At 36.2% G+C, this 11,617-nt stretch overlaps 1 protein-coding gene across 1 annotated transcript; it reads right to left on the bottom strand.

The window, feature by feature from the left end:
• Positions 1-1,884: 1,884 nt before the first annotated feature.
• Positions 1,885-7,997, bottom strand: ptcd2 (pentatricopeptide repeat domain 2). The gene is made up of 10 exons (XM_047372978.1): positions 7,846-7,997; positions 5,461-5,553; positions 5,261-5,390; positions 5,056-5,173; positions 4,871-4,949; positions 4,698-4,789; positions 3,811-3,924; positions 3,641-3,715; positions 3,441-3,554; positions 1,885-2,822 (listed from the first exon to the last, which is right to left on the bottom strand). Exons 1-10 carry the CDS (start codon positions 7,958-7,960, stop codon positions 2,601-2,603), a joined length of 1,152 nt encoding a protein of 383 aa, XP_047228934.1. The 5' UTR covers positions 7,961-7,997; the 3' UTR covers positions 1,885-2,600.
• Positions 7,998-11,617: the final 3,620 nt, after the last annotated feature.

The raw sequence follows: 11,617 nt of genomic DNA, 5'->3' as shown, positions 1-11,617 counted from the left end.
GTTTAAAATGCGTCATGCTTTGTTTACAGGCGGCGCCATCAGTAGAATTTGCTTTAATGACTGAATTATGACTAAATTATTATGACTAAAGTCACAATAATTTAGTATTAATAAAGTTAATTGTCATTAATATATTGTGAGTCTAATTTACCGGGTTGCTTACTTTTGAGTGGAGGTCATAGTGAAGTGTTAGCGCCAGAGGTTTCATCTTAATAAATTAGAAATATTTTTAATAATTCTATTTAAAACGTGAAACTCATCAGTAATATTGAAATTCATTACAGACAGAGTAATATATTTCAAACGTTCGTTTCTGTTCATTTCCAAGATTATGTCTTACAGCTAATGAAGTCCCAAAGTTCAGTATTAAAAAAAAAAAAAGGAAAGGATGTCAATAAAAACATGCTATGTTAATACCTAAACAAGTACCAGGAAGACATCTTTCATAAGGATGATGCTATGGATATGGATTTGTTAACCATAAACGTCTGATAATGGATTTACAGACCAACTCCTCTAGGGTAACAGAACACAGAGGCCAGAAGAGGGGAGAGAGGTAAAGGGACGTTCAGAGCATTGAAAGAATTTTCCACAACAATGGTAATCCGCAAAAAGCCATTGCTAAAGATGCTGGCTGTTCAAAGAGTACTCCATCCAAGCATAATGGAAAGTTGAGTGGAAGGACAAAGAGTGGTAGTAAAACATACGCAAGTGAAAGGGATTTGGGGAGCCATGTCATTTGCTGGTGTTGGTCCACTGTGTTTAAACAAGCTCAAAGTCAGTGCAACTGTCTATTTGGAAATTTTAGTGCATTTCATGCTTACAGGTTTGTGGCTTGTGACTGAGATGCTGATTTCAAGCAAACTCACCTGACCAAAACCCGAGAGGGAATTTATGGAGCACTGTAAAGAAGATGAAAGACACCAGACAACAATGCAGACAAGATGAAGGTCACTATTAAAGCAACCGTTCCTCCATGCCACACTGCATTTCTGCAGCCTCCACTATACTTTATACTTGCAGCAGCCAGACTTTGATTAGTTTGAATTCTGAGGTCAAGGTGGTTCCATATTCTACATTTCAGGTTACGATAGACAATATCTGCTGTCGCTTTCTGTGGATTCTTCAAATTGCCAAATTTAATGTTGTATTCCATTCATCTCAGAAGTCAAAACTTGCATCTTGGGATGATTTTACACCTGATTTAAATCTTATCCCGTCGCAAATCTCCAAACAGTGCAGTTTGCGATTTGACAAGCTAAGTGACCATGTTAACTACCATAAGTAATAGAAGGCAATATGTATTTCTCTGCTTTTATATATTCAAACACAGAATGACTATGTTCCCAAATAGAATATTACTGGACATGTGTCCTTGTTTGGAAATGGGGAGACATTACAGACGCCACGACAGTTCACAGGGATATTGCACCAGTGCTGCATTTTCTCCAGTACAACAAGAAAGATTTGTAAACCATCAAATACAGAAACTTTGGCTTTTAATGTGAACATGCCCAAATTATAATTTTTTTTATTTTTACTCAAGTGCTTATTAATGTTTGGACTGAGAGTTTCTGGCTCCGATTAATCATAATTAGTACAATCACAAAAGCCTTTGTGATTATGTGGTTTTTTTTAAGTCTTAGGGTATCGAAAACAACACAGCCGGGTTGGTATTATAAAGTCATTTCAGGGATATAATTAAATATGTGACATCAGCTCCATAATTTAAATAAATTGTTCTAGAGGAAGAACTAAGTGTAGGTAACTACATGTCTAGTCAGAAGGTACTGGCTGGTAATAATCACTCTGCAACCAATTAGTTTGTAATTTTCAGCACAAGATTTTACCATGCCAACCATGCAAGGAGACAATAAAACAATCTTTCTTAATTCTGGTCCTTCCAGATCTATTTTTATTATTAAATACCTGGCAAACCTTTAATCACTTGCTCACACATCTATACAGAGTTTACAAAACACAACCCTCCTAAAACCACTCATATTGTTCATATGGGATACTTAGAAGCAGATAACACAAATACTGTTTTTCTCTTACTGCTTTCAGGAGCTTTGAGTTGAGGGAAAGGGAAGATATAGAGTCAAATACTTGTCTGGAGTCCATGCATTTCTTTAAAGAGATGGATAACGAGGTAATTGGGATGCACAATGTATGGACAGATTATTGAAATGGCTCTGGGAAGTAGCATTGTTTAGATCTAAAGATCTATGCTTTTCTTAGAGGTATATAGTAGCCTTAAATGAGCATCAGTTATTCTGTTTTTCATAGAAGATCCTGGCAATAAGATCAGGTCCAACCTGGGAACTTTTACAAAGTACCAGAAGAGTAAAGTTTGTGTGGCTAAATTCTGAAGAAGGTAAAGGCTCTTCAATTTTTATAATTTAGTAGAAAATAAATGTATTATTCCAATCTTATTTTTCTCATTTAACATTTTACTACATGTTAGGCAAACACCATTGGCTTTCATGATTGTGCTGATAACGGAGCTCATATTAATAGGGTAGCATTACCATCCCTGAAATTTCATATTCTATTTCATCACCAGTGAGAAGGTTGATTCTAAGTGTTCGTCTCTGGCTTCACTCTGACAACAGATTGGACTGCAGAGGCCTCAGAGTCCTTCGGCTGGTCCTCCTCTCCTGCTCTATTAGAGCTGGTTTCCTCTTCCCCGTCGGGGCACGGCACAGCATGTTGTCGAGGGTCTGTTGAGTCACCTGACAGGCCTGTTGGAGCTGAGTCACCACCTGCTCAACTTTCATATCCAGTAGTCTGCCTTCACTCCTCAAACGGAGGAAATCCAGCTGAAAAAGGGTCAGTAAAAGGTGACCACCAGATGAATTACAGGGCGTTGCAAAAATATCCATGCCCCTCAGAACCTTTCACATTTTGTCACCTTACAACCAATAACAACAAATCTGGCCTACAGTATATAGAAGAGAGCCAGGAGGAAAAACATGGTTGAAAAAAAGCCACAAGACGTCCAGTTTAAATGTTACCTCAAACATGTAGAACAGGGTGAACACACAAGATGGGAACAAAACTGACCTTTTTGCTCAACATTCACAATGTTCTGCATAATGGTGTTTTGCAAGATGATGGCAATGTAGCAATGGCAGCATAATGATTTTCTTTAAAGAAATGCACCCCACACCTTTTCCAATTCTTGGTAGTAAAAAAACTTTAAAATTATATGTACCCTATTCAATTTGGGTTGGTCTATCACAAAGAAATCTGACAAAATACCCAACAGTTTGTGTGTGTAACATGACAAAATGTGAAAATGGCACTGTATCTGATATTGTTGGGGTTTTTTAAAGATTTACAAAGATCAATTTTTTAAGCTTGTCTTGAAAAATATAATGAGCATAATTGCGCTTAAACACTTTTATTTTGTATAAACAGCATTTGTAATCACTTACCACTTCCTGGGAAAACTCTGGCTTTTTCACAAAAAACGGGCTTTTGGGCAACATGGCTGCCGACAAGACGGAAACAGCACCTAATATGTCTCCTGACATTGCTAGTATCATAACCTGTAAACATAAAAACACAAACAGATATGTGTATTTGTCCAACAACTGCTGAAAAAGTAGATTTACTGTTCATGTTGCACATTTACCTTAAAGTTCTGGCACAATTTGCTGTCAGTGCTCATAATTTGTGAATACATAGACTGTGCCTTTTCTACATCATTCTGAAACAAATACAAAAGAAACAAGGAATATTTTTAAAAATAATTTGCACATATTTTTGCAATATAATTAAGAGTACAGAGAAGATTAAACTCACCCGTCTAAGTGCTAATGCTACAGCGAAGCAGTACGCATGGCGGGGGATGAATTGTCCTCTGGTCTGTTCCTCTTCTATTAGAGACATGCAGATTCTGTAGGATTCTGCTGTGTTCTGAGCAACAAACAGAAAAAAACAGAGAAATACAAGACTGAGAGGGTGGTAAAGTGCTACAGTGTGGTTGAAATACCACACTTTTAACTTGCAAAACTTAACACTCCTTTAACTTTTCCACATTCTGTGATATTACATCTACACCTTTTACTGGGCTCTGGCTATATGTTGGAAGGTGACCTCAGCAATTAGCTCCACACATCATTCTATCAACTCTGACCAGTTCCTTATCCCTGCTGAAGAAAAGCATCCCCACAGCATAATGCTGCCACCACCATCTTTTACTGTGGTGATGGTGTACTCAGGGTTATGTGAAGTGCTCTGTTACTCTATTTGTTTTGCACAGAGAACAAAAAGTTCAGTATTACCCTCAACGTCCGCACAACTTTATCCCTCACCTGTCTGGTGTGTTCCTTGGTCTTTATGGTGCCATTTGTGAACTAATGATGTGTTTCAAACCTCTGAGGCCTTCAGAGAACAACTCGACTGTCATAGATTAAATTACAAACAGATGATCTCTATTTACTAAATAGGTGGATTTTATTTTAAGGAATAGGGGATAGGGTCCTGAATACAAATGCATGCCACCTTTTAAAAAACTAAAAACCAAGTGTTTTTCCTCTACCTAACAATTATTGAATATTAAATTAGTTGCTATGTGTTGCCTAGTCCCATAAAATCCCATTGAAATACATTGAGTATTGTGGCACTACTGTGAAAAAAAGTTCAAGGGTTATGAATACTTTTGGTAGGAACTCCAATTTAAACATTACCAGCTTATAGCAAGTACCAGTCGCCAGTGTCACTGTGTCTTTACTGAATGGTACTCCTTGGCTCCTCATGGTTCTTAAAACCTCCATAGCACCTAGAACAACAAATGTCTTTTTTCAATATTAGACCTATGTAATTATACATGTGGATATCTAAAGGCTGATCTGTTTCTTACTTTCATATGAGCCTTTAATAAACAACATGTTGATGGTGATGTTAAAAGAGGTTGAATCAATGAAAAAGCCCTTCATATTCTGTCCGGGGAAGAAAGATGAAACATTAATAGTACAGGTTAATTAACACTTCTTGTTGTAATTTAGTATACTTAATCATCAGGGTTCCGGCTGTTGTAGTTTTTACCTTATCTATTAGTGTTGCAGCAGCCATTTCCTCCATACCCAGCTCATAGCAAAGCCTCATGAAGAGAGGGCCAAACTTGAAGTCTCCGTACAAAAGGTTACGGTTTTCCACTTGATACCTTTAGACATTTGATGAATGCATTGTTTATTTTCATAGAAAAACGGAAGGTTTTGGCAGCTTGTGTCTGTGACAAAATAGCACATACCTGTAGATGGCTTCCCTGGCTATTAGCATATCATCTGGAGTTTGGCACAGGTGGAGAAGCAGCTTCAGGTCATCTCGCAGGATCAGCTCATTCCTTTGCATCTTCTCTTTGAACACCTCGATATAATTGCCTGTAGGTGTGTTAAAAAGTTTAGCTAATTTCACATTATAACTGCAGATTAGTGTCAAACGTTTTCTCACCTTCTGATCCGGAAACAAGGTGAGCCACAGCAAGCTTTCTTTGCTGGAAATCCTGCAGTCTGATAACATCTTCTGACAACAAATGCCTCTTAGCTGCAGATAGAGATGTGGGAAAGTAAAACTCAGGGTGGAGCATTCGATAAGTAACACGGTTAATACAAACAATTGAGTCCCTGAAAACATGACTTAATTTAACTTTTGTTTAATTTAAATCTGGCTCTAAATTAATAAAATCCATTAAAGTTAATGTGTAATCTCTCACGTATAACAAGTAGATGTCCAGATAAAATGAAGGTTGCAAAAGACATACCACTGTAAAATATGCAAAGCAGGAGATGGACAAGGGCTCAGGAATCACAGACCTGTTTCTTATTAGAATTTTAAAAAAATCTTTAAAACATTTTTTTATGTCTGTTTGACTGAATGATTCAATAACAAAATACATCATACAATGTGAACATTGACATGAGTTTAGAAGAGGAAGATAAACTATTTTCCTATTAATGAAATTTACAGAAAAATCAGCAACAGCTATAAATAATAAAGAATATCCTGTATGAATATTCTTAGATAATGTTGATCGTTATATATTAACAATGAAACCAGAAACATATTGCATAAGACAGGTAGCACTAACTTGGTTAAAAATTATTTACAAAACAGATTTCAATATGTTCCAATAAACAATAAAGGTTTACAGTTATGAAAAATTCCAGATGGGATTCCTCAAGGTTCAGTGCTTGGACCCATGTTGTTTCTTCTGTGTAATTCATAATATTTGTAAAATCTCTAAACTGCAATAATTTGTACTGTTCACAGATGACATGAATCTATTTTGCTGTTGACTTAAATCCACCCTTGTGGTGGGGAAGAGCTGAACAAGTTGGTTGTATGTTAGTAAATTAACTCTGAAAGTTTATTCATGACCTAACAAGATATTTAATGTACAAAAGGCCTCCACAAAGGACTGATGTTAAGCAACACTGTGTTGCTTGACAGGATCAGAGGAAGGCTTTGGCAATCTCATCAAGGTTTTTAAAGACAAAACAGAAGAGAATCTGAGCTTCTGTCTGATGTTTTACGGTTTTATTTTGGATTGTTTTGTTCAATTTTGATTTCTAAAAGTGGCTTAGTCTAAATATATTTTCTTTTTATTATGAGAAACAGAGATCATGAGTTTATATCATAAGATGAAGCTTGAGCCTTCACCCAGACTGTGTGTCATTCATTGTTCCTGGATTTGACAATATGTACATTTGTTTTTTGTTATTGTTATTGATTACAACCATTATTACTCTTGGATACTCTTGGATGTATTTTTCCCAGTTGTAAATTAAGAAATACATAATAGCAAATCATGGTTTACATTACAAATTAATAATGGTGAAATTATAAAGCTAAAGCAGTGCAAATCTGAGGTTCGTCTTTGGAAAGGCTTTCTTTTCATGCTATACACACAAATTATAATCCATTTTTTACACTACCATTATTTGACAGGTGTACTTAGCAGGTCCACACAAAAAAATACAGAGTGCAAATTTATAGTACAGACAACTTGAAAATAAAATATTTGTTATGATAAAAATGTTTGCAGGTTTGACTGAAATCATGTGTCAAGATCAAGTGAGCAAATATTACAGTTAATTTTATACTTTATGAAGGGTGATAGGAATTACCTGGAATGTTTATGAAGTAACCAGTGTTAATAAGGAGTAGTTATGTTAGTTTAAAAGGTTTGATCCAAAATGGTTCAAATAGGTAGAATTAGCAGATACAACTTCAGAAAGAGAAACTCAAATATTATATAGATTCATTACACATAGTATGAGTAAAATACTTCAATTCTATATCTCGTAATGTTGATGATTATGACTTACGGAATTAAAACCCAACATTCAGAAAATTTTATTTTATTTCACTCCATGTGTAATGAATCCAGATATTAGTTTCTCTTTCTATTTAACTAAATTTAATTTATCTATTTAACTTTTAACAACAATCTAAAATATTTAAGAGGCACTTGTAGATTGTGCAAGTATACTGCCTCAACCCAGACACTGAGCCTACACAACCTGTGGCTTAAACCCTTTATGAATGTTTCAATTTTCAGGCCAAATTAGTACTTTACTTTGAATTTACAGATAATATGTTCGGAAGAAGAACCCATTTACCTCAGTAAGTGCAGAACTTTCACATGCAACTCAGAACTTTTTTAGTGTGACAGACAGTTTTACCCCAGATTTACCTTCATAGTTTTGTTGCTATTTTTCTTGCTTTACAATGAAGGAACTCGTGTTCCATTTCCCAGTCTGTAAACCGGACAATTTCTACAGTATGTGTATGAAACAGGACAGTGGCTGTCAGTTTTCCACCTGTTCCTCTTACCTCCAATGCAGCTCAGAGTCCAGCCTGGCCGTAAAACTCCAGAGAAAAGCCCTTTACAGGGTTTAGACAGTAATGACCGACAACATTTAGCAGCTAGTGTCCCCAGCATCGCCATGACACTAAGCGATCAAACCATAGCCATGAAAACTGAAGGGGTGCTAGATATCTTAGTACTCGAGTTCTGTTAAGCCCATTCTCATCGAAATGCGTTGAAAACTATTCATAGATATCCTAAAATTAATTAAATGTACCAGTCATACGTAAATACATCCAAATGCTACGAACTAGAGATGTAACAGTGATTTAATAGTTCTCTGTTTTTCAGATAGAGGTTGGTATCTTCCAACATGGCGCCACGCTCTTTCCATCACATAAGTAATTAGTTTTTACTCTTTAACCTGTAGATGGCGCTGTGGTACCATGTCTGATCAGTTCAGCTAACTACTGCACTGTACAGCAGTTGTACGTTTGATTGTAATAATAAATTATTATTATTATTGCACAATGATCCCTAGAATCAGTTACTATCAGATGCTACAGCGCTGGCGTGCAGCATGATTTACACAATTCAGACCAAGAGTTCCTGGTAGAAGAAATGTGGTTTTAATTGATATCAGGTTTTCCTGGATTCTCTTCTTGATTGCACAGATGAAGTAAAACTGTAAAATTGTGAGGAAACAAGGAGGAAGTCAACATTTGAGCACACACACACACACACAAAAATCTACACCAAACTAAAGTTGTAAATTATGTAGGCTTTAAATATTAAACAGGAGCTGAAAACAAATCGAAGTTTCCCACAGTTTTTAGAATTTGTGGTGTTAATTTATTTTGATTATTTTAATTAATTAATAAATGAATTCAATTGTTTAAGCATTGTTATTATTGTTATTTTTGTTATTATGATTCGGAACAATAATAACAGTAATAGTTATAATACCAATAATAATAACAACTTGCAGAAATAAAACAATAGACCCACATAAACATAATAACTTAAAATAGCACAAAATCTGAAACTAAATCCTGTAACTCATCCATTCATCCATTCCCACCTTGGTCGTGTCGGGTCACGGGAAGGTGGTGCCTATCTCCAGCTGTCATTGGGCAAGATGCGGGCTACACCCCTGACAGGTTGCTAGTTCATCACAGGAGAACATAGAGACACACAGGACGAATATTTTTGGATTATTATATAATAATTGTAATAATAGTAATCAACTTTTTAAATATTAGTATTTATTAATAACAATAATAATTATTATTTGTAGTAGTAGCAGTAGTACTGTTCTTATTATTGCTATTATTACTTCTTCTGTTACATATCAAATCGTACATATCAGGAAACGGAAAACTTTACAGTCCAAAGAGCCAAATTTTCCCTCAGTCTTTCTAAATTAAATTGTCCAGGGCTACAAAAGCTGTATAACTACATAGCTCTTCGTTTTTGTTTTTTTGTTTAAAAAAAAAAAAAAAAAAGCAAATCTAACATATGATTAAACTAAAGATCCACAATTTTATTTCTATTATTGATTTGTAGAAAAAAAGAACAACAAACAAATCAAACTATTACAAAGATAGAATTAATGCATTTATTTTTATTCCACATTTAAGGACATTGAAGGAAAACATACATAAATACATACTTTGTGTTCTAATGATAAAAGAAAAAACTTATTTTTGCCTCCTATTTCTTGCCATTCTGTTGTGGAAATTCAATGTAGATATTTAATGTAAAACACAGAAAAAAAACTATTATTTTTATTATCTCTGTGCTTAAAAACATTGTTCATTTCTTCATCATTTTTGACCACTTTATAGAGCCACCATGGACATGTACCTCCAGAGCTGCATATTTCAGACACCTGGTCTATATTCTCTGATATATTTGACATCCTCAGAATCAAATCTGAGTACAAAAAATGTAATTTATTTTCCTAATTCACCTTAAAATATTAATTACATCAGCCACACAACTAAAATGGAAAATAAACTTCATGTCAGGAAGATAAATACTATATCTACGAAAATCTTAAAATTACTTGATGAAGTGCAATTTAAGTTGTTATTCCCTTCCCATGTTCATTAACTTTATTTAATGTTTTTTGTCGTTTTTAATTGTGTTATAATAAGCTTATATCTCTAAAAAAAGAAAGTTTAAAGAGACTTCATTATTTCAAAATAAACTTTCGAATATGGGCTACACAGTGGTGCAGTAGGTAGCACTGTTGCTTTGCAGCAAGAAGGTCCTGTGTTTCACTCCCGGCCGGGGGTCTTTCTGCATGGAGTTTGCGTGTTCTCCCCTTGTATACGTGGGTTCTCTCCAGGTACTCCGGCTTCCTCCCACAGTCCAAAAACACGACTGTCAGGTTTATTGGTTTCTCTAAATTGCCCTTAGGTGTGAATGAGTGTGTGCGTGGTTGTTTGTCTTGTGTGTTTCTGTGTTGCCCTGCGATGGACTGGCAACCTGTCCAGGGTGTACCCCACCGGCACCAGCTTCCCCACAACCCACTATGGAAGAAGCGGTAGAAAATGACTGACTGAATATCAAATATGAAAAGGTGGTAGAGACATATCAACACGGTGGCGCAGTTGGTAGCACTGTTGCCTTGCAGCAAGAAGGTCCTGGGTTCGATTCACGGCCTGGGGTCTTTCTGCATGGAGTTTGCATGTTCTCCCCGTGCATGCGTGGGTTCTCACCGGGTACTCCGGCTTCCTCCCACAGTCTAAAGACATGCCTGTTAGGTTAATTGGTCACTCTAAATTGACCTTAGGTGTGTGAATGAGTGTGTGCATGGTTGTTTGTGTGTTGCCCTGCGATGGACTGGCGATCTGTCCAGGGTGTACCCTGCCTCTCGCCCATAGACTGCTGGAGATAGGCACCAGCTCCCCCGCGACCCACTATGGAATAAGCGGTAGAAAATGACTGACTATATATATATATATATATATACACACAAAATGTCCTAAAAATGAATATTTGTAGATACCAAGCTTCGTGATAAAACTGTGGAATACAATTTGAGCCACAAGTAATCCTGCCAAAGTGGTGTAGATCGGATCCACCAATACTTCATTAGAGCAGGCTGCAGGAAGCAACACTTCCTGCTACATTAGGTTTGTGCCCCCATTGACCTACACAGGATTACATAACAGAAGAGTGGCATCCTTAAAATGTCTCTGCTGTGTTCTTTCTGTAAAGGCTTGAGGAGGTCATACATTTAAAATGAAACACTGCCTTTAAATAGGTCATAGTCTTGCTGTTTATTAGTACAGACTTCCTCATATTGCATGTTCTCAGCAGGTATGTATCAAATTCTGACCCCTGGCTTGCTTTTTTAATGATTTTTCTTTTCCTGTGCAGACAGTCGGATAGTTTCAGTGGAATAACCAGCAGCCATTTTGAAAAAGCATTTTTGTAAGTTTCAAAAATGAGTTATACACATTGGGTGTTTCATGATAAACTCCTGTGATGAACAACCTTGCAGAGAGAAAATAGGACTGGGACAGGGAGGTTCCCCAAAGTTGCCCTAGCAACATAATCTCAGCCCATCCAGCAAAGATAGCTCAGCCAATAAGATACTGGGCTTTGGATAATTTATGGCATCCTGCAAGGTGTGTGAGCTTCTTTCTCTCTCAAATTCTCTCCCTGCATAAATAGGATGATTTCATATAGCTGCTCATCTGTAGCTAAAGGCTGACAATGTAATTGTTTTCAGAGATGATGCAATAATCATATAAGAAATAGTAGTATTTATGTGGATATAGTAAC

This window comes from Girardinichthys multiradiatus, chromosome 8 (genome assembly GCF_021462225.1).
Source record: "Girardinichthys multiradiatus isolate DD_20200921_A chromosome 8, DD_fGirMul_XY1, whole genome shotgun sequence".
Taxonomy (NCBI): domain Eukaryota; kingdom Metazoa; phylum Chordata; class Actinopteri; order Cyprinodontiformes; family Goodeidae; genus Girardinichthys; species Girardinichthys multiradiatus.
This window is presented reverse-complemented; position numbering and strand designations above follow the sequence as displayed.